The 22819-nt window shown below is 38.3% G+C and overlaps 3 protein-coding genes across 3 annotated transcripts; all 3 read right to left on the bottom strand.

Moving 5' to 3' along the window:
- Positions 1-3873: 3873 nt before the first annotated feature.
- LOC102712125 (NAC domain-containing protein 45-like) lies at positions 3874-5696 on the bottom strand. The gene is made up of 3 exons (XM_006663706.3): positions 5376-5696; positions 4909-5210; positions 3874-4801 (listed from the first exon to the last, which is right to left on the bottom strand). The coding sequence occupies exons 1-3, from the start codon at positions 5575-5577 to the stop codon at positions 4190-4192; spliced, it is 1116 nt and encodes a 371-aa protein (XP_006663769.1). The 5' UTR covers positions 5578-5696; the 3' UTR covers positions 3874-4189.
- Positions 5697-11383: 5687 nt separating this feature from the next.
- On the bottom strand, positions 11384-13377 carry LOC102711845 (NAC transcription factor 29-like). Its single transcript, XM_006663705.3, has 3 exons — positions 13105-13377; positions 12647-12957; positions 11384-12397 (listed from the first exon to the last, which is right to left on the bottom strand). Exons 1-3 carry the CDS (start codon positions 13259-13261, stop codon positions 11699-11701), a joined length of 1167 nt encoding a protein of 388 aa, XP_006663768.1. The 5' UTR covers positions 13262-13377; the 3' UTR covers positions 11384-11698.
- Positions 13378-18777: 5400 nt separating this feature from the next.
- LOC102708017 (probable apyrase 3) lies at positions 18778-21867 on the bottom strand. The gene is made up of 8 exons (XM_015843109.1): positions 21610-21867; positions 21392-21520; positions 20538-20594; positions 20122-20420; positions 19801-19892; positions 19432-19646; positions 19030-19213; positions 18778-18909 (listed from the first exon to the last, which is right to left on the bottom strand). The coding sequence occupies exons 1-8, from the start codon at positions 21865-21867 to the stop codon at positions 18779-18781; spliced, it is 1365 nt and encodes a 454-aa protein (XP_015698595.1). The 3' UTR covers position 18778.
- Positions 21868-22819: the final 952 nt, after the last annotated feature.

Below are 22819 nucleotides of genomic sequence, written 5' to 3'. Positions count from 1 at the left end.
GCATTTGTATTTGATTCTCTGTAGGTGAAATAGAGTCTTGAACTCTCATTAGTCCTTCCTTTTGCAAGCTGAAGATGTTTGGTTATTAATGATAGTCGCTTATTCTGTAGGTTATTACTATTCTAGAGTTTGTGGTGCCAGCAGCTCAGCACCCTGTTATTTATCATTACTTGTTCATCAATCAATCGCGTAATATTTCAATCATATTTCACGATCCATTACTAGTCTGATTGGGACACTGATTATGGTACTTTACGCCTGAGTGGTTTTCCTGCCTGTCACTGGTGATGTTACTGTCAAGGAAACCTTATTGCTCAAGTGATCACATGACTGAGACAAGGAGAAATTGCTATGCTATGACAAAACAAGAAAAATGATTGACACAATGCACTATTTTTATTGCTCAAGTGATCACATGACTGAGACAAGGAGAAATTGCTATGCTATGACAAAACAAGAAAAATGATTGACACAATGCACTATTTTTTTTCTCTGTACTCTGGCATCCCATATTTTCGTTTTTGTTTATGTTTATAAGCTAAAATTTAAATTTTTTATTTTACATTTGGAGTTAATTTTGGGATTTTTTATCGTAGTTTATTTTTCAGTCTTTATATTTAGATTGTTAAGACCACCTGTATAAAAGTTATAGTCATAAATTATTTTCAGTTTGTAAATATGTTGCTTGCCTTCTTCTCTTAAAAAGAACCCAACAATCACCCCGATCAATTTGTCATTTATGCTTCAGGTCTGTCCAATCTTATTTATCTTGGCTTAGCATTGAAGTATATCCGGAAATTTGTGGCACCTACGTAATTAATCATATTAGCATAGGGAAAATGATTACAAAATTGCATGACCGTATGTTCTCCTGAAATGTTGTCCCGTCAGATATATCAGGAAAGGGATTTGCAAGATATATAATTCTAGCTGCTTACAGAAATGGGAGATAATTAAATAGGTCGAAAATGAACTTCCTGAAGCAGTTCTTTTGAACCAAATCATCTATCTAATCATGGCAATTATTGTAAAACACGATGTGAATAGATGATTGCTATGCTACGGATGGGGTGATACACATTAATACGCCACCTGTACCAGTGACTAGTGAGGTGAGACATTCAACCCAAAAGCAAATCTCCTTTGGGTGTTCTGACGCAACTTGTTCTTTTTCTCTTGACCAACATCCCCCACATCAGAATGGTTAATACTGCATTCCATTGGAAACACTCTCTTGAGGTTGCTAAATACACACGCCAATGAGATCTCACCTTGCCATTATACTGTCCAAGCGTCCAAAATACATCTATCAGTAGTCTAGCTATCTAAAACCGACCTTTGGTGAAAGCAATTTTGGTCAAGGTAGCAACAACACACAAGATTTTCAATTATCGGTAACAACGACATCATGTTGGCCCATAGATAGGTTGCCACATAAGTGCCTGTTCGGCTCTTGGGGGTCATCATGCAGTGTACCTTGCATAGCTGCAACTCTGCAAGCTAGAAATATATATGTTGAGATCTATTCTGTCTCATAAAAGATTCATTTATATGTTTAAAATTAATCATGCAAAGAATTTATTTTAAGAGAATCCAAGAGATGTAATTGACAAAACGTCCAAGTTCAATATATAAAACTGTGCAAACGATGTTGCGCCAGAAATGCATCATCGTTAGAGTTTCGTATATCTCACCTAGTTAAATACAACATTTAACAGGTTAGGATGGACACGGCAGTGACATTTTTTTGGATAAAGTTTTTTATATGATAACGTTTTATCTAATTTGTATTTGTCGATGACATTTTTTGAATTGGAGTTGGACGTTTAACAACGGATTTCTCTTATTTTAAATCAATTGCACGGAGACTCCATTTCTATATGTATTACAGCCAATCAGGCTAAAACATGTGTATTTAATTGAACCATAGGAAATATAACTACTACAAATGAAGGTCACTGTAGTTATTTCTCGACATCACTAATTTCTCGGAGAATTGCTAGCTAGGAAAGTCTCTATGGGATAGTATATAGAGTAGTTACAACCAGTGAATTAACATGGTTATCTTTCAAATGGAACTGAAGGTGTGTGAATAGAACTTGGGAGTAAAGAAACTTCATTTGTGAGATGTGATGCTCAAAAGATCATGCATGGATTAGATTAAAAGAATAATGCTTAATATGTATGCATCGTTCTTTGAATGGTTCCAAAGTCCAAAAACTGCAATATGGCACAACAGAAGCCATTGCTCGCAGCGGATTTTTATGCAGGAAAAATGCCCAGATTCAGGTTGAAACGTAGATCTTAATTCATATGTACAGTTTATAATCTTTCTTTTGCATTTTGCAGGGCGCATATGCGAGCTGGATTCCAAATCCATGCATGGCTGGCCTGAAAACTTTTATCAGTTACTCTGCTCAATTGATGCGTTATAAGTTAGAGATTTGCTTCAGTCCAACAAAAAGTAACAAAAAGTATCTCGAGGTACTGGTACCTCGCGCTCGCGGCACTAAATTGTTTCTGATCATTGGATCAAACAGCGCACATCCTACTCAGCTAGATCTAATGGTAAGAAAAGATTTGGTATCTCGAGGTATTGGTAGCTCGAGATACTTTTTGTTGGACCGAAGAATCTAACTTACATATGGCTTTCAATACTCGACGTACAACATTTGCCTCCATGTAAACACATTATGCATGCATGATATTTTTACTGAAGATAGGAGACAGAATGCCAAAACTGAGTAAGGTCCTGCTCTTTTGTGGGTTAAGTAATTGACACAAACAACTTAACAATAAATTAGTATAAATTAGTATATGATTAATGCTAGATGTTGTCTAATATAGCGTCGATGACCTGCAATACAGATCGGCCGAGAATTCAACATGGTCATAGATATTAGAACAGAGATGCAGCTAGTCAGCTAGATACAAAAGATACAAGTCGAACCATGCATGCTGACATTAGCAAATTTTGACATAAGAGATGCTGGTCTTTCGTAGCTAAGGGGATGTTTTGTTGGTGAAATGAAAATTTTTATATGTCACATCAGACGTTTAATCAGATGTCAGAAGGGGTTTTTGGACAAGAATGAAAAAACGAATTTCACGGCTGGCATGGAAACTGCGAGACGAATTTTTTGAGCCTAATTAATCCATCATTAACACATGTAGGTTACTATAGCACTTATATCTAATCATGTACTAATTAGGCTCAAAAGATTCGTTCCACGATTTCTCACATGACAATGTAATTAGTTTTTCGTTTTATCTATGTTTAATACTCTATTGAGATGTCCAAAGATTTGATGTGATGTTTTTGAGTGAAAATTTTTGGGAACTAAACGGGGCCTAAGTACGTAGATACTTTGCATTTTTGGTGGTTAATTTCTCCAAAGCCAACTAGATACCTGGTGTATATCACATGACAATATGACATCACCACATGGCCTTCCACTCGCCGTCCAACTAGCTAGCTCTGGCTGCACGTGCTTTTCTCTGACAGTTAGCTTGCACCAAGCTCGCCGTGCTGTAGCTAGCTGTGTTAATAAACCTCAAGGCCACTCCTAACTTGTGTAGCAAGCTTATTGCATATATATAAAAGACAAGATTAGCAAAGGGAAAGATCGAGTAATTAATAAATTGACTGTTCTTTGCACCTGATAGCTGCACCATTTAATTATTTTGTTTGGCACCACTCTAATCCAACCAATGTTGCAGTTTGCTCTAACTAAGTGACAGTACAATATATATAATGGTGCAACATTTGCACCAAAGAAAGACATGACTACAAAATTCAAAATTAAGACAACTGAACGAGTCTCATCCACAAATGGCACCAAAGAACATAGCAAGTTCCAAAAATATGTGCTGTAAGAACATGTATCATCAATCAGAGTCACCAAAAAACATAAAACTGATGAAAAAAAGACAAAAAAACAAGGTCATGATATATCTCTATACAAAAGGGGCCAAATTAAACAAACGGAGTACTAGTATAGATATGATCTCTCAAGCTAGCTACTTAACTACGAACTAAGCAATGAAGCAATCAACAAAGTTGCTCATATATATATATTCCTAATAAATCGTATGCATGTCCATGCTCGATCAATTCAGTAAACCAAAATCATCAGCACACAGTAAACAGCTAGCAGCATGCAGCAACAGCAGTAGAAGTAGATAGCTATTACGATCTGTCCCGTAGATAAGTATCCCCATAGTTCTGTAGCTTGTAATGCGGCATGCCAAGAGGATAATTCTGCTGCAAAGCTCCAGCCGTCGCCGACCTTGTTGGTAAACCCTTGTTGCTGCTCGGCATCTGTACAGTACCAAAATCCGGGACACGAATGACATCTTCTAGGGCTTTCACCATTGCTGCCTGGTGCTGCAAGCTGTAGCTGCTTCCATGGCCATGGAGTACTACTCCTGCAGCTGCTCCAGGCGTAGGCATATTATTCCAAGAGGAGACACCACTCACGCTGTAGTTAGGCAGCTGGAAGCTACCATTAGTAGTACTAGTCGTCGTCGGAGTTGCACCGTTGGCAGCAACGGAACTGTACGGCACCGCGTCGTTGTCCGGCGGCGCCGACAAGCTGCTGCTGGCAGCAGGGCTGCTGAAGTAGATGCTTGGATCGACGGAGTCCAGCTGAAAGAAGTAATCGGCGATGACGTCGTCGTTGGCTTCGACGTAGCTGCCGTTGTTGGGGGTTCCGGCAGAGACGTCCTCCACGGTAGTAGCCTGCATCTGCGTGGCTTCGTCTCCCTTCTTGTGGAACACCTTGCACACAACCCACTCATCCTTGAACCCCAAAATGTCAGAACTAACACTTTATTCATCAATCTAATTAATTAAAAATTTATCTAGCAAGCTGCTGCGAGTGTGAGAAATTAAATGTGAATACATACCTTGGGGTTGAGACGTAGGTTTGGGTTGTGGTTGTGGAGGTTGGCGTGGAGACGGAACTCGTGCATCACCCAGTTGGTCTTGCTGCCCTTGGGAGCCCTGCCCTTGTAGAACACCAGCGTCTTCTTCATCCCAACCAGCTGCTTGCTACCTCCATTGCTGCTAGGCTTGAAGATCTCCCTGTCCTTGCCGGTGGCCTTCCAGTAGCCCTCCTTCGTGGCCCGGTTGGTGCGCAGGCCTGTTGGGTATTTCATGCCCCTGTGGGCGAAAAAGAACCATTCCTTCTCCCCCATCCTCGCCTTGCCTTCAAATTAATCAAATTTATTTGTATCCTTAACCAGTACAGATTACAGAAAGAAACAAACTGACATCGAGAAGAACTAATTACTTGTGCATGTACACCGGTAGCTAGAGTGAATTAAGAAGCTAGAAGAGAGAAATTAAAGGATATATATATGGTTGTACTTACTTGGAAGATCCCATGGCTCGCACTTGTTGAGGTCGACATCGCCGATGGGCAAGGAGGTGAAGCTAGGGTTGAGGAATTTCTGCAGGAGGTAGCTTAAAATTACCTCATCATCGGTGGGATGGAACCTGAAGCCTGGAGGCAAGAACAGGCCTACGCCATCTTGCTCCGACTTCACGAGGGAATTAGCAGTAGTCTCCACCATGCTTGCAGCTGATCGACTGAAGATCGAGAGGAAGAACTAACGTACTGAAGCTCTAGCTAGAGAGAGACGAAGGAGATAGGTAGCTTGGTGGCACAAGCAAGAAAGGTGGAGGCGATGGACGGGAAATGGAACAGAAATGAAGGGGATAAAGCAAGACGAGGAAGCCGGTTTTATATTGCTTTGAGAAATCGAGACCTTTTCACTGGTTTTGCGGGGAGCTAACAAAGGAAGCCCACAAAAATCTTGGCTAGCAAGGAAGAGCAAGTCCTCACTCGGTTTCATTATCATAAAGAAATACTCCACTTAATTAGTGGTTCTACTAAGACCGCGTTCGGGTAAGAGAAGGTTAGTTACCTTAGCTGGTATGGAAAACGTAATAATAGATTAGTACATGATTAATTAATTATTAATTATTAAAAAATATAAAATAGATTAATATGATTTTTCAAAACAATTTTTCTATAGAAAATTTTTGCAAAAATACATCGTTTAACAGTTCGGGAAACGTGCGCGTGCAAAACAAGAGGGATAAGTTAACTTACCGCTGTCACCGAACGCGGCCTAAGTGCGGCTCTTGCCAAACGAAATATATGGCCTTGTTTAGTTACCAATTTTTTTTTTCCAAAAACATCACATCAAATTTTTAGACACATAAATAAAGCATTAAATATAGATGAACCAAAAAACTAATTACACAGTTGTGGAAGAAATCTTGAGACAAATCTTTTGAGCCTAATTAGTTTATGATTAACCATAAGTGATACAGTCAAAAGATTCGTCTCGTGGTTTCCAGCCTAGCTGTGAAATTCGTTTTTTCATTCGTGTCCGAAAACCCCTTCTGACATCGGGTCAAACATTTGACGTGACACTTCTTCCAAAAAAATTTCTCAATCTAAACACCCCCTATATATCCTGGCCGTCAAATTATTCGGATTTTATACATGTTGTGCTTAATTAGATCCACATCTAGCAGCTTAGTCTAGCTAAATATTAATTATTATATTCTTCTAATTCTGTAATCTCAATCTGTTTTGCCAGCTAATGCCGGTGACAGCTACTGCTAGGAACTAACTGTCGGGAAGGCTTGTGTGATACGGTAGGCTACCTGACTTATTACTTAATTTTCGTACAATTCTGAGAAAGATACAAATCATTGTTCTCATCTGTTCATGGGCAATAGAATTGTTTTCTTTCCTTTTCTCATCCGACTATCTGGATTAATTAGGCTAGCCATTTCTCTTTTCGATTTTTACCTCTGAGAGTTTACACATAGGTGTTTCTTTTAGAGGCTTTTCTACGATCCTTGAAAATTATTTTAAGGTATAAAAAATTTTAGTATAAAGTTTTGATATCTTAAGATACATTATTTCTAAATTTTTATACTGAAAAATTTTATACCTCAAGGTATTTTTTTAAAAATAATAAAAAAAACCTCTTCTTTTAGAAAAAACCATCACTATTCACATATGTGTCGGATTCATCAAGGCTGTTTTTTTAATATAAACTAGCACTATTGACATGAATGTAGGGTTTTCAAAGCATAGAAGGCTGTGGTGGCGCGAGAGCTGTATTCGGCGTTGATACGACGTAAATACATGTTTTTGATCGAGTTCAATACAACTTCTATTTTCTAAAAGAAAAATTGTTGGACTTGCCCTCAGTTTCTGGCTTGTTCCTGCAATGTCGGTGCAGCACATATATATTTGACTGATGCATCTAGCTAGCCAGCTATAGCAACGTGTATATTTGACCCTTAATTCCTTGTGTGTGTACTATTCATAATTCATGCATGGTCAGATATATAAATAGTCTGCATGCAAATGACGGCTAGGTGTTCATACTTCATTCCTGCAAGAGAGCAATTAGTTAATATAAGCAAGCAATGCAGTTCTAAAAACGGCTGGCACGTGCTAAAATATGAAATGCACACCCATGACACACATATATATATATATATATGTGTGTGTGTGTGTGTACGTGCCGTCATTTGTAGAGAGCACACAAATGTGTGGTCCATTAATTTTATCTGTTAGGCAAGTTGGATTTGGAGGCCGGATCAAGTTGAAACTATACATTGATAGCTCCATTTCTTGACCGCTGACTTCTATAATTAGGCAAGCTCATCTGCTCCCACGTACGCGCTCATAAAAAAAGGTTAAACACTGGTCGGCCGCTTCGTATCCTAAAATATATGGGCTTTTTTGAGTTTTCTATAAAGATTAAGTAAATAGTTGGAATTAAATAAAAGATGATTATGATTGGTTAATACGAGAAGATTGGTGAAAACATTGAATGATGATGGTTTTGATTAGTACAGTTGAGATCTAGAAAGAGTAGACGGAGAAGTTTCCATGTTTTTAGGTGAAAAAAGTTCTAAACACTGTAAATGACTTAAATACCCCTCATTAAATAAGGGGATGTTAACGATATATATGAGTAAAATTAATAAAGATTTGAATATAATATGATTGATGGGACAACTAGTACTTTATAAATACACTTTTTGTATGATAAATTTAAATTCTAGAAATGCACTTATTATACAATTGAAGTAGTACTATATTTTGGAGTGGATGGAGTACATATGCTATATTTTTTCTCCGATTTTTCTTGGCTTATGCGTGCATACTTTTTGAACTACTGACAGTTCTTTTTTCAAAAAAGTAGAATTTTAACTTTCTACTAACTAATTTCATCATTTATACCATTAAATAGCTAGCGCAAAAATCAAATAATCTTTAATCTTTAGTTAAAAAATAATATAGCCATAGTATTCTTTGACAAAATAAAATACTACCAATAGGTTTATTCAAAAATTAAAAAATTTCTTGTTAACCGGGCACCAGCAATTTCAGTCGATACGTACCTGCACTGCACTTCATGACTTCGTCCACACATGTAAAAAATGATGGTAAAAATAATATGGTATGCATATACAGACAACTTTTGTGAAACCTGCTATCTAGAAAGGTTTCTATATAATGCTTTCAGATAATTAACCTAATCGATCCCCCCTCCTAAAAAAAAGAAGTATTTGTGCATATATATGCGCCTTATTTTTTCCATGCCAAAACCCAACTCTGATCAAGATTCAGTCAAGACCAGCGTATATATGAACACGTATCGATGAGCCCACAGATATTTTTCTTGAGGCAAAATGAGCCACAGATTAGACAAAGATCAAATTATAGCTTATCAATTACAAAAGGGGAGTATAATTGCAGCTAGTATTTTAGTACGGAAATTTTAAAACGACAGTACTGAGAATTCCAAGAACATTTTTAGGAGATAATTTGGTCAATATTCAGCATGCAGAAATTTTTACGCCAAAAAGCTAGCATGAATGAGTTTCAGTTATCCGTTGAAATAATGTACAGTGACCCATTCAATCCATTGGTTATTTCACGATCTAGAAGTACTGAACAGAGATGCTTGATCAGCTGAGAACGGAGTAATTAGATAGTCTGACACTACATTTGCATCTGGGTACTTGCAAAATCGACATACGGAGATATATGGAATTATTTTTTTCACTGAAGTATACGTGGAATAATTGACATAGTATTCCGTGTCATTTTCTGTGAAGTGTACAGCTGGCTCATCAAGAGATCTAACACGTCATCAGCTGCAAGAAGCATGACCATTGGATATACTCCATATAGGTGCAAGAAAAGTATTCCATGCCTAGCTGTACTACACTAGTTAATGAAGAACCCGGCCCATGTATTAATCTTTTTCAGTTTATGATCAGATATGCACATGCATCTGGTTGCCTACCTGTTACTCCCTCCATCCCTAAATATTTAACGCCATTTATTTTTTTATACACGTTTGACTCTCGTCTTATTCAAAAAAAATTACATAATTATTAATTATTTTTATATCATTTTATTTATTGTTAAATATACTTTTATGTATATATATAGTTTTGACAAAAGAAATTGAATAAGACGAATAGTCAAATGTATATAAAAAAGTCAACGGTGTTAAATATTTAGGAACAGAGGTAGTATTTAAAAAGCTAAAAACAATAACTTTTACATGACTGTACAGATCACAAAACAGCTCAAGAATAACCCTGTATATATACAGCGACATTTAAAAAGAAGGGATCGTTCTGAAATGTGGCCGGGTAATTTCTGACCCAAGCTCAAGTCTCTCAAACCTTGGGCTTCTCGGCCCATATAAATTCTGGCCAGTTTGCTATTTCAGACTTAACACCCCGGCCCGTACTCCAGGTTGCTGTAACTTGTAAGCTGCATTAAGGATCAGAGTTCACCCTTCAGGCCTTCACAATCGTAATTACAGACCAAGTTGCCAATTATCAATAGTTACTACCTCCATAATAATGTAAGATATTTGACTTTTTCAGATAGACCATTCGTCTTATTTAAAAATTTAGTATAATTATAAAAAATAAGTAAGTCACAAGTAAAATAAATGATATTTTCATAACTTTTTGAATAAGACAGATGATCAAACATTGTAAAAAAAGTCAAACATCTAGTTACCGTTACTTCTAGAAACGGAATCAACCGTACATCAATGTCATGGATAAACTTGTGACGTGGTGCCATGCCACACGAAGATCCTAGTAACGCCCATACATTTTTTAATTAGCTTTTCGTAAGCATGCATGCTTACAGATAATGTATCATATGCTTTGGGGCATCATGACTTTGCTAACCTGGTTTTGGACGCACATACCCTTCTTTCTTATCTACTCTGATCTGATCGTCAGCACCTTTTAGGCATGCACTGCTGCCTGAATTCTTATCCTATCCTATATTAATAATCCGGAACTAAACAAGTGCTCAACCTCCAATTATATCAAGTCTCTCTAACATGCATGCGTATTATGTGACTTAATCATCATGCTTTAGCTAGCTGTTTCTTGGTGATTGCTTCAGTTAATTAATTATTAATCCAATCCATGGGAGATTAGAGGTTGCTAGAGCCGTAGAGGTAGACTGGACACACGATGGTTTGAAAGAGGCATAATACAAGAATATACAAATCGCTGTCTCCAATAGGGAGACGTTCTTAACCAAGTGGAGAGAATCAGCTTAGTTTAATTTGGGTTTATCTAGTGGGAAGATGTCATATCTGCACGCCTAATCAACTACTCCGTTGAGCAACGTGCATTGCAGCCGTCTTTTCGTTGTCCTTGAGCGACATAAACAATGCTGTTACGATTGTTTAATTAGGCCGCTAGCTAAGCTGAATGACGCGCGTTAATTGCATGAGTAGCCATTGCGTTTTCGGATGTTTGGTCTAGAAATCTGAAGCACGTACAGTTCTTCTTCAGTACTGAATTCTGAACAAGGCGACCATTAATTTGTCATTTGGTTGAAGTCATAGATTGATCAAGCGGCAGCTGGTGGTTGATTTGCATGTCCTGATGTATTTGACAAATTGAGCAAGAATTTAGTGTTGTGGTCTGAAAATAATTTGAGCATTCTATATGCACAAGTGGTGTTATGCAATCTAGTTGCATGGCACTCGTTTGGCTCTGATGATATGACCCATCTCGATCTAAAGAAAGGAATGGTTAGCAGGTGGCTAGGAATATTCCAAACCCTACAGTACAGTACAGTAATCTAATCCCTTTCAAAATGGATAAGGATTCAAGATGCAAATGCTTGCTTGCTAGCCCACCAACTAGGGGTACTTGCGTCGTACAAGACCAATTATAGATCAGCACATATAGGACCAAGAACAAATTAATCTATAAGGTCCAATGGAAGAACGACAAAGCAGCATGTTTCTTTCATGCGCTCGATACCAGATTTAATTAGGAGAAGTGGATAGTTAATGATTATCATAAATTGCCTCGAGTACTAGTAGCAGCTTGCACGATAATATTACCATTTATAATTTACATTCTTGTACATGAAAGTGAAAACGAATTACTCATAATTTGCATAGGAAGAATTCTGAATCTTTCCTTGCATCGGTTACAGCAAGAACTCTGTTTGTCTATCTGTCATACCATCTCCACAAAAGAAAATCCAAATGGAGCAATCAGTATCTTCCCTCAGCTTAATATCTCTCTGAATCGTACTAGCTTAATTCGTTGTAATGCACTTCTCTTCAGGTCGATTTGTAAATAGGTCACCTACTACTGCATCTGCAGGTGATTGTTGAGAAGCAGCTGCTGCTGGTTCAGAGGGAATGGATGGCTCAGCAGATTGCCGTTCTGAAACTGAAAGGTGGTCGTAGTCTCTGCAAGCTGCTGGTTGCAGTAGCCTCCTCCAAAACCACTGCCCCTTGAACCACTTGGCAGCAGTGGTTTCTTCGCAACTTGCTGCACAAACTCACTGCCATCATCAAAGGAAGTAGAACCACCACTACACGCCATCATCCTCTTCCTCCTCAGGCCATGGTAGTTGTTAACGTAACCATCGTGATGATCCAGACGTGCCTCGAGGACGTGTGGAATGTTGTTGTTGTTGTTCATGTTATAGTTTAGTACTGTTTGTGTTTGGCATGGATTAGTATATATTAGGGGGCTCGGAGGAGCAGGCGGCTCTGATACCATGTCAGATGAGCCGTCGAGGAGCAGCTGCGAGAGCGCGGCGCAGTCGATGGTGTTGAGGAGATCGGTGAGAGAGCATGACTTGCTCATGCTCGACGCCGCCATGGGCTGAAACGGTGGCTGCTCGCTGTGCTCAGCAGTAGGAGCTAGTTCAGAGCAAGAATTGTTGTCTTCTTGCTGTTCGACAGTTGAGCCCTCTGGCTGATCCTGCTCCTCCTGCTGGTCAGAGGAACTGAAGTCGTTGCTCTTCTTGTGGATTCTGCACAGCACCCAGTCGTCCAGCTGATGAACGATCACAAATGCAGTAAAGAATTAGAAGCGTGCACACTTGATTCTTTTTCTTTAAAAAAATCAGGAACAAAAGATGCTCAAATGCTCGATCAACATCAACACATTTGACTTTGTACTGTGAGTTAACTAAGAGCAAGATGCACGTTGCTTCGCTAATCATGCCAAGCAGGTAGCTTTCAAAGAAGACGACGAAGAGAGGACAAGTTATAAGTAAAAGTAATATTTGTATCTCTTTCTCACCCTCATGGTCATGGAGGAGGATCCTCTACGCTGCTTTGGGGTGTTGCAGTTAGCAGGTGATGCGGGTGTGAGGCGATACTCGTGCATGATCCAGTCGGTCTTGAGGCCCTTGGGGGGCTTGCCCTTGTAGAAGACGAGGGCCTTCTTGACGGCGATGCTGTGGCTGGTGGGAGTTGCCAAAATGGCCTTGTCGGTGCCGGTGGCCTTCCAGTAGCCGGAGCCGGCGGCGCGGTTGGGGCGAGCGCCGTTGGGGTACTTGCGGTCCCTGGGGCTGAAGAAGTACCACTCCTTCTCGCCGAACAGCGCCTTGGCTGCATATGCACATCCATTTTCAAGAACCCAAATTGGAGTATATATATGTATGTTTGTAGGTTAATTAATTAATTAATTACAAGAGGAGATCGATCAGATCAAAGTTTTGAGTTACTAGTATTTATGGTGAATAATTAGTTGATTACCAGGAAGGTCCCATGGGTTGCACTTGTAGATGTTGACCTCGGCGATGATGGGGACGGGGCAGGCCATGGAGGCGGCCTGGTTCATGAGGTAGTGCACGATCAGCTCCTCGTCGGTGGGGTGGAAGCGGAACCCTGGAGGAAGGGCTGGCATCGCCATAGATATCTATATGATCGAGTTTGGTCAGAACTCAAGGAAGAAGATGACTAGCTACGTAAGCAGGAGATCGAGGAGAGCAAACAGTAGCTAGCTAGTGCGAGTGCAGTGCACAAGGGAAGAAGGAAGGTTTGAAATTTTTGAGATGGAGGGGGGAGGGCTTGCTTTTATAGACGCCATGGATGCCTCGTCTTCTTGCTGAGGCTAATTAGGGATCAAGGATGGATTAGTATTAGGTAGGGGTATGATGGAGAATTCACAGGTAGGTGGCGTGATGTGAGTGCCACTGTCAAAGACGACTAGCTCTCTTCCACCCACCTTTTTTGACACTTAACCACATGTATCTGATAAAAACAACTGAAAACTACAGCGCGGAAGTGATGATTAGTCTCAAGTTCAGTTGACCGAGCTGTGTAGGAGGATGTATATAGCAATAGCCATGCACTTAAACAGGTTTTTCACGTATCGTTCGTGGAATTATATATAATATTTTTTAATATAAAATTTAGTACTTCAAATCCTAAGTATTCAGATGTACTAAAAGATTTCGTACTAAAAGTACAATATTGTGGATACTTTTTAAGAACCATGAAATTTCTAAAACTTTGTATACTTCACGATGCATGCGCACGGTACTATTTATGTCGTTAACACGATTAAGAGTCGCGAGGCCGGATTTGCTGAGGAGAAAGCATACAGAGACGCAAGACCAAGATAGTAGTTAACCATGGCATGTATGTCCAAAACAAATTTACACCAATGACAAATGCTAACGTAAGCTAACTAGCTACTCCCTCCCCTCCATTGTCATATTTGAGAGACATTTCTGACTTTTCTACAAAATTATAATATTTAACTTTAACTAAGTTTAAGAACATATATAGCAATATCTTCAACAAGAAACATTAATCATATTAAACTATTAAAATATATTCACTGTTGGATTTAAAAAAAACTATGTTGCTATTGATTTAGAAAAGAATCAAAATGTTCTATAACAGTATAAAATAGACACGCTATCTTCTTGTTTTTTTATGCTTATAAGCCAAAATTTAAATTTTCATAACAAATTTAGAATTGATTTTGAATGTTTTTTTCACTAGAATTTATTTTTTAGCCTAGACTTTTAGATTATCGTTAAGAATAATATATATATATATATTTTTTATTCAAAAATTATACTTTATTAGCAAATATGTCGTTTTTCTTTATTTTATATATAAAGAACAAAAATCAGCCCCGGAGCTAAGGACCGATTTGGCCTCAGGGGCAAGCACATACAGTAATTATGGGCGTGCGTGGTTCCACGCCATGCAGCTGTGGGCATGCAAGTGAAGGGGGGACGAACCTAAAGTACGTTCGGATAACTCATCGAGGCAAAGCAAAGCACAGCACAACAAAACAAAACAAATGCCTTTAGCTTGTGCAGAGGATAGACGACGACGACGACACATATATTTAGTGACAGTGTATGCATCTACAGTACAACGTGGTGGATTTATGATGGACCGGACAGGTGTCGACTTGATGTTGCCGCCAATGATATGTGCGCTAGCTGATAGTTGTGTCTTGGCCGCTTGTGCGCGTGGCCGGCCTGCTTTCTACCCAAAAGTTGACAATTTAACTTTAAAAATTTATAAGGAGAATGCACGTTAAGGAAAACTAATTGAAAAAAATTGGTCGGCATCTTAGCGTTAGGCCAAATGGGGTTGAGACAAATATAACAGTGTAGATGGTTGTTATCTATTTAACACACATAGATAGCTAAATAGACAACTTGTATAATGACTCGTCTGTTTGTTTATCTGCTAGACATTTAATTCATCCTTTCACACATTATATGAGACTGTTTGTTTGTTTGTTTGCCGGCGTGTAAAACGCTGCTGTGCGTGGCGATATGGTATGGGAGCACAGGCCCGCTTCTTCTCTTCACGAGACAACCGCGTGACCATCTGCTGCCGTAGGTGGGGGTTTTCTAAAAAAAATGATAGTACATAGACGAGAAAAAAGATCCCCGCTGTACGTGCTCTAACATTTCAGCGTTAAAAGATACTAGCACTGCTTTCTATTCAGGTTGACATGGATCGCCACGTCATTTAATCTCGGCGTCTAATGTATTGGCGCAGAACGCTCCACGAAATATAAGGACGTGCACTCACATGGGTCACATGTTGTCTTTACCCAAGCATCTTTTTCAAGCTTTTTCTTTTTTGATTGTTGTTCTCTTAAATTTTTTCTTGAATACCTTGAAATGTCTTATTTGTCAATTTGTTTTATTATAGACTAGAAAAGAACGTGAAAACAAGTACCCACTCTATTTTATACTATAAGTTATTTTGAGTTTGTCCTAAGTTAAATAACTTAAAGTTTTTATCAAATTTATAGATGAATATAAAATATTTCTAAAAATATATATTATAAAAATATTCAATGGTGAACTTAATAGAACTAATTTATTTTTGTTGATGTTAGTACATTTTCTTATGAAGCTGGTAAAACTAGAACATGTTTAACTTAAGATAAACACAAATTAACTTATAATATAAAACAGGGGAGTATATTATATGTTTTTCATATTTCTATCTATATCATACAATCTATTTACATCATGCACATTAGGTTATAGATATTAAGCTAAATATTATATAATTATATGTTAACAAGAGCATATATATATATATATACACACACACACTATCTCCGTTCCTAAATGTTTGATGCCATTAATTTTTTTATACGCGTTTGATTATTCGTCTTATTCAAAAAAATTTACTATATATGCATAAAAATATATTTGACAATACACAGAAAGATATAAAAGCTAATTATGTATATTTTTTTGAATAAGACGAACGGTCAAACATATATAAAAATTAATGACATCAAATATTTCGGGCAGGAGGGAGTATAGTGATATAAGATGTCCGTAATAATTTTCTCTAATTAAATTCTGTTGCAACGACGCGCGCGGCCGTGATGCTTAGTGGAAATGGATGGAGCTGATGGCACATGAAAGTACGTACACGTGTGATTGCCTTCTTTATTGTTTTTGGCTGACGGCCCAAGTGACGAAATCTATGAAAGGGACGACGTAGTACGTGCGACATGCCAATTCTTTCTTGTTTCACACGTACTGCTTCACCCATTGCTGATGCCGTTTATTCAACACCTAAACGGTTCTTAGATAAATATATTTTCAAGTCATTAATACATATATTTAATTAAGCATACTCTATTGATCTTTCGTGTTTTCCTGGCCATAATAAGCTCATCAGCAACAACTGAATCGAAAGTTGTACTAATAATATTGTTGTGGTTATTACCCATATAGAAATAGAGTACTCATCCGTTGAAAATACAGCTACTTTTAGATCTTGACAAGTCTTTTAAGATGCGACTTAAACTAATATATTTATAAAAATGTATCATTTTAAGCGGGGGTAATTTATTCTACACACCAGGGTGTAGCATATATAATATATATGTTCCACGTTGCTCCGGTCTAACAAAAAATATCTCAAGGTACCGGTATCTTGAGGTACTAAATTGTTTCCCACCGTTGAATCTAACTGAGTAGGATGTACACCGTTAGATCCAACGATAAAAACGATTTGGTACCGCGAGCGGTACCAGTAGCTCGAGGTACTTTTTGTTATTTTTGTTAGACTAAAGTAAATCTCTTATCACAATAATACTAATTATTAGTTTTCATCGCATTCATCAGATCGACTTTCCTGCGGTAAAGTGCTGTGTGTATTCATAGAGGTGGGGGGCACTAGTCAACTGTATAAACTATTGTCGAAAGTCATACACAAGCACGTAAAGTCGTATGGCTTTTTGTCAGGTGATATACCAAAAACCCAAAAAAAAAAGGTTAAAAGGTCGTAAACTGCAACTGTACTGCGTTCAGACGTACATGGATGCATGCAAAGGACATGTATACCCATTATTTTATTATTATATGTGACTTATCTGCACTAATTGCTATATTTAAAACTCCACTGTCTGTGTACACCACCTGTACCACGGAAACATATACATAGTGCCCATCTATTGGCTTTTTTTAAAAAAATATTTACGAATGAAAAAATAATTTATAAATAAAACTTATATATACGTGTACTTAGAAGCTAAAGTAAAAAATAAACTACATATAAAATTCTAAAATTAACTATAAATTTAAAATGTTCAAATTTTAGCTTACGATCTGATCGTAAGTAATAAGATGGACTGGACTTGTATGAAGCTGCCGTACGTAATGCAAAGCCACCTACCACAAAATATGATCTAATCTGCCTCAAGTATGCAACAGTGGGGACTGGATTCCTCAATCTCAGCCCGTTACCTAGGCCCATTTGGATAGTAAGACTGCCTAACAATTCATTGGGCCTTACATACACAATGGGCCGACTACTGTGGCAGCACGATTTTTTATATATTTTATTAAAAATTAACAATATATATTTTTCTCAAAAAAATTGCAAAACTAGACCCTACCTAGTGGGCAATATGTATAAAACTTTTACTGACGGGATGATAAATCTAACATGTCAAACGTCCGATAATAAACTTAACAAACTATAAATACTTAAGAAAGAGGGGCTATCGACTTTACGCGTGAGCATAGGCCGCCATCCTCCCAAGCGGCCAGGCCGACACACATCACACATGCACAGTGACATGCACGGTCATCACATCTACAACTACAGTAGCAGCCCTTTTAACTTCTCTCCGGTTGATTTACTTACATTTGTAATTTTCTAGCACTGTGACACAAGACTTGTATAAGTACATTACAAATTCATCCCCACACGATATATACCTTATTTATTAGCTTGTATCTAACAACGTCACTAGATATATTTGATTTTTTTTACCATGGTCCTCTAAGCATAGTGCTGATCTTGTTATTGGCGGATATTGATATACACAAATACCAAGTTTAGTTCAATTGTATCTCATGCCATCCTGACCATGCTTGATCTCGGCTTTTTCCTAAGCTAGGCTACTTCTGATCCACAACATTGACCAAGGTTAACCTACCGTCACCTGCATATAAATACACAAACCAAACATCCTGAGCGCATATATCACAATGTGGTCCACATTAGTCACACGGACCCACACCAATACTGACACATGTTTTAAAATCAATCCACATTAAATAAATCATCGACAAAACCAATTGTTCACCATAATATATTAATCATGTTATTGATCTTGCAACACTTGGCCACGTACGTATTACCTATTTCTTCCTTTCTATTGTATTTTTAGTTTTGTGGCCGTAAATACTCATATTTTGAAATATGTGGGGTATTTAGTTTAGGATCATTCGTAAAAAATGAAGTACTCATAACTTGACAAACATCATCCGATGAATGGCCACCGGTCCCCATGTAAAACTAGCTAGCTCCATTATTATTTAGCAACCAACTTACATACTACAAACTTAGAATAACATGCACTCTTGCATCGTACAACAAAAGTACATTCAAATCCTAGCTAGCTCGCTCTGAATCATGCCTCTTGATACTTCTTTTTGGGGGACACAGCTTCAATGGCAGTGCCTAATGGCCACGCTGCTTCGATGTAGTACTCCTCATGCTTCACCTTTTCTACTAGAGTGATCTTCTTCGTTGGCGCCAAACCTAAATATATCGTATGGTGTGCGTTCTCTATCAGGTACCATTTACCAAATATATATACATATATACATACGTATGAGTAGTACGTACAATAAATTAAACATATATATAGTTTGTCCATACCAAAGCCATCAACGAGCAAGGTGTACTGATATACGAGATCCATGCATAAGTAGGCATGATCACGAGCGCTGGGATACACTGCTTTTGCTTCTTGGACGCTCAGTTTGCAAACCTTCTCGGCAGCATCCTTGTATGCAGCTGGAGTTGACTTTGCACTAGGAGCGTTGTTGTCGATGAACCGAATCTACATTTATATCAATCCATATATTGGAGAGCAGCATGCATGGTCACATATAATATTCATGCAATATGTATGATATATGAATATATCATAATAACCATGCAATTAAGTGTACATATTTATGCACTAAATGTAACAAGCCAGCTCATGCATGCACATATATGCCTAATTAAGAAAAGAACAGTTAGAGTAATTAATTAGCTGATTAATTAATGACGTACATCGGAGGCCATGAAGTAGAAGCTGGAGGCGACATAGAGCTCGTCCTGTCCAGCTCCGCCGCCACCGTTCCATACGCCGTTGAAGGTGCAGCTGTTGGTTTGGCATGGGGCTTTTAGGTTGAGTGCCTTCACCACATCTTGTCTGCACTTGTGGTAGTCTGCACCTTGTGGTGCAGCCATTGCATCATACTCCTCCCCGTTGTACGTGTATTTGCCTTTTGTACGTCCGAGTGACAAAGCCAAATTAACCACTCGGTTAATTATTTAAGCAGTGATTGAACAATAAACTGTTTATGTATATATGTTCGTATTGAAGAAATTAAGATGCATAAACAATTCTCAAAGAAGCTAATAGCTGCTAGGTAGTACCGTTGAATCCACGCAGCATGCAGTTGCTAAATGGTCCATTCTTTCTCTTCAGGACCTCCACACGAGCAGCCCGAGCGCCGTAGTGCAAGTAACTGCATCAAGATTGCTGATTGATCATAGCAGTAACTACAGTTTTTTTCTTTTTCAAAAAAGAAACTATGCATAATCCCTTCACACATTTTTCTACTGTAAATTCAGATAAACAAGCTTCAGTTGTTCAACAGTACACTGTCCAAGAGATGACTATATACAGTTGCACTTCAGAGACAAGTACAGCTTGCAGTGGGCTGATACGTAAAACAAGGTGAAACTGTTACTGACCTATGCACATAAACATTGTAATCTCTTCCTTTGAGATACTCCTTTGTAACATAGGGATCTTGCCCATGAGGCACCCGGGGAGCGTTAGCAGCAGTGCTTGACGAGATGGCGTAGGCCATTTGCACGGATCCGCCTCCAAGATCAATCACACCAACTGTTTCGGAGTAATCCCCTCCTAATCTATCCAGCAAATAGTTGAGAGCGACCCACATGTAGGATCCCTCTTGGGATCCCGTAAGAACATTGATCCAGTTTGGGTCGTACTGGAATTTGCTCTTGCTGTGGACAACATCCCTAACCTATATACATTTGTATTATGAATCAGATTAATTAGTTAATTAAGCAAGGCATCTCTGAAGGTTTTTTAATTAATTTGTATGCATGGTACGATTATTCCGAAAGTATGATATACGTACCGCTTCAAGGATTTGGTTTGCCTTTTCATCTCCAATCAGTCTCAGTCCAGCAGTTGCCTGCAGGTTTGATTAGCAAGTTAATGTTTTGAAATTACTAGTTTTTTTTTTCAGTCTGTCTATTTTGTTTCTGTTGCACTAGGAAGCATATTTTTACAACATCTCAGCAGGAAAAGGCTTTCAGCTTGAATTAAATGACATTCAACTTCTCGGTCGGTAAAGGATCCAAGAGAACTGGAGTACTTCTTAATTATGTAATACAGTAGGTATTATATATATTGGTGTTGTTTCAACTAGTTGCACAGATCTCAAACACGAGGGGATCAAACTAAAGTCATAAACAATTACTAGATCTATCGTTTTATAGAAAATATACAATTAAATTAAAATAATTAAGTTAGTGATGGAGCAAATAATTTGAGTATTTTTACGGTGCTCCCTATGGATCGTCTTCTGCCACCGGTATATTATCACCAGTAGAAGATCTTAAACGTTTGTTTAGAGTTTAATGTTAGTATGAAAAATTATTCTCCAGCAATAGTTAAGTTGTGTTCTTTAATAGGTTTAGTAACTGGCGCAAAAAAACGCAGCCGCAGATTAGTATTTTATTAATTAATTATTAAGTAAAAATCTTGAAAAATATATTGATAAGAGTATTTTAAAACAACTTTTCTATATATTTCTTAAAAAATATTTTAATCAAAAAACGTACGCAAAAAATCAAGGGAACATGTGTTACTAACATAAGCAAACGGCCTTAATAGATAACATAAATAAATATAACTTATTAGATTAAAAATAAACGATTACCAATAGGGAGATAGTAAAACACCTAAATTAGTTATATCTGTACGTACCCCGAGCTCAAGGGGAGTTTTGTTCATAAGCCCGGCAGGGACAGCGTGATTGGCCTTATCAAGCAGAGGGAGTATAGATTTTGCTGCCTCCTGTGGCCTTCCAGCGTACGAGCTCAGTCCTGGATTCACCTGCAACAACAAACAAATTATGTTTATTAATCTCATGAATGGATCATACTAATCATACTAATTGGTAGGTTAGAATAATGGTTAATTACCTTGGCGAAGACCTCGATGTCGTCGCCGATTTTGAGGAGGTCCATCTTCTTGTCGAACCGGAAGACATGCACCCTCGTCCCCGTGCTGCCGGCGTCCAATATCACAGCGTACCTCCCTCTCCCTCGCCCCGCCGTCTGCTCATCGGCCGTGCCGCCGCCCTTCCGGCCGAGCACCGCCGTGTCGGCAAGAGCCGGCGAGGTCGACGCCAGCAGGAGAAGCATGGCTGCTGCAACGCCCATGACGTGATGAGCCGCCATTGCTAGCAAGCAAACCAACCTTAGCTTAATTAGGTAGCTGCCCAAGATCGACCAAAGTGCAAGCTAAGCTAGGGCTTTAAATAGATGCATGGATTACTACTGGATTTGTCACATGGCACTGTATAGGGACCCTCACATGTATAGAGGTTAATTTTCTCTGCAATTCAGTCGATCACTCTTTGAATTAATTTAACCTGACACTCTAATGCCACCAATTTCAGTTGACAACTATGTATGAACGGGAAGCTGTCACACATAAATAATACTGAGGTATTACATTAGTATTTCTGTGCCGGCCGGTCCACAATTTTTTCACGTGCTGTGCGCTAATTATGGATCGACTACCAGATTAGTATACTTCTTTGGTTCAAATTAAGTTCAGTGCAGAGCGTGAAACGCGATGATTCTGCTTGACTCCTACAGGCCTCCATGCGGAACACGTTCACAGCTTGTGATGGATCTTTTTACAGACATCTAATATTTAATTTATTTATATATGTAATATAATTTAAATCTCTATTATTATTATAAAAATTGATAGTGTTTCTGTCGTACATTATCTGTTCGTCTTGCTTGAGTCGGCCAGTACAGGCGCACATTGCCTATATCGCCCGCGCTACACATGTCTTTCGTTTGTCCGAGTGATCTATATATACTGAGTAAGTCTTGTCATATAGAATAGTGGTAGTGCCTTTGAGTGGTGTCGCGTTCGATTTGTAAGTGAAAGGTCGTATGTTTGATCCTCGCCGAAAGCATGTTTTGTGTTTTTTCTTTTTTTATTAGTCATCTGTCAAAAACCGTTGTTGCAACAGGCCGGATTCACACCTGACCTTACTAAAGAAAAGATTTGTAACATAATGGTTAAGACATTGGTCATTAATCTAGATGTGCTAGGTACAAATATTTTTTTTTGTCTTTTACCCGCTAATAGATTTGATTTTTTGCCTTTTAT

Source organism: Oryza brachyantha, chromosome 12 (genome assembly GCF_000231095.2).
Source record: "Oryza brachyantha chromosome 12, ObraRS2, whole genome shotgun sequence".
NCBI classification, from domain to species: Eukaryota; Viridiplantae; Streptophyta; class Magnoliopsida; order Poales; family Poaceae; genus Oryza; species Oryza brachyantha.
This window is presented reverse-complemented; position numbering and strand designations above follow the sequence as displayed.

Bases quoted from the DNA above. Each gene is read 5' to 3' on its own strand.
- LOC102712125 (XM_006663706.3), bottom strand. From the start codon at position 5,577: ATGGTGGAGACTACTGCTAATTCCCTCGTGAAGTCGGAGCAAGATGGC. The intron at 5,211-5,375 runs GTAAGTACAACC...ATTAATTTGAAG, and splicing joins CGAGCCATGGGATCTTCCAA to GCAAGGCGAGGATGGGGGAG. The intron at 4,802-4,908 runs GTATGTATTCAC...TTGGGGTTCAAG, and splicing joins ACCTACGTCTCAACCCCAAG to GATGAGTGGGTTGTGTGCAA.
- LOC102711845 (XM_006663705.3), bottom strand. From the start codon at position 13,261: ATGGCGATGCCAGCCCTTCCTCCAGGGTTCCGCTTCCACCCCACCGAC. The intron at 12,958-13,104 runs GTAATCAACTAA...GTGCATATGCAG, and splicing joins CAACCCATGGGACCTTCCTG to CCAAGGCGCTGTTCGGCGAG. The intron at 12,398-12,646 runs GTGAGAAAGAGA...ATCGTTCATCAG, and splicing joins CCTCCTCCATGACCATGAGG to CTGGACGACTGGGTGCTGTG.
- LOC102708017 (XM_015843109.1), bottom strand. From the start codon at position 21,867: ATGGCGGCTCATCACGTCATGGGCGTTGCAGCAGCCATGCTTCTCCTG. The intron at 20,595-21,391 runs GTACGTACAGAT...TCAAACCTGCAG, and splicing joins AAACTCCCCTTGAGCTCGGG to GCAACTGCTGGACTGAGACT. The intron at 19,647-19,800 runs GTACTACCTAGC...GACGTACAAAAG, and splicing joins CATGCTGCGTGGATTCAACG to GCAAATACACGTACAACGGG.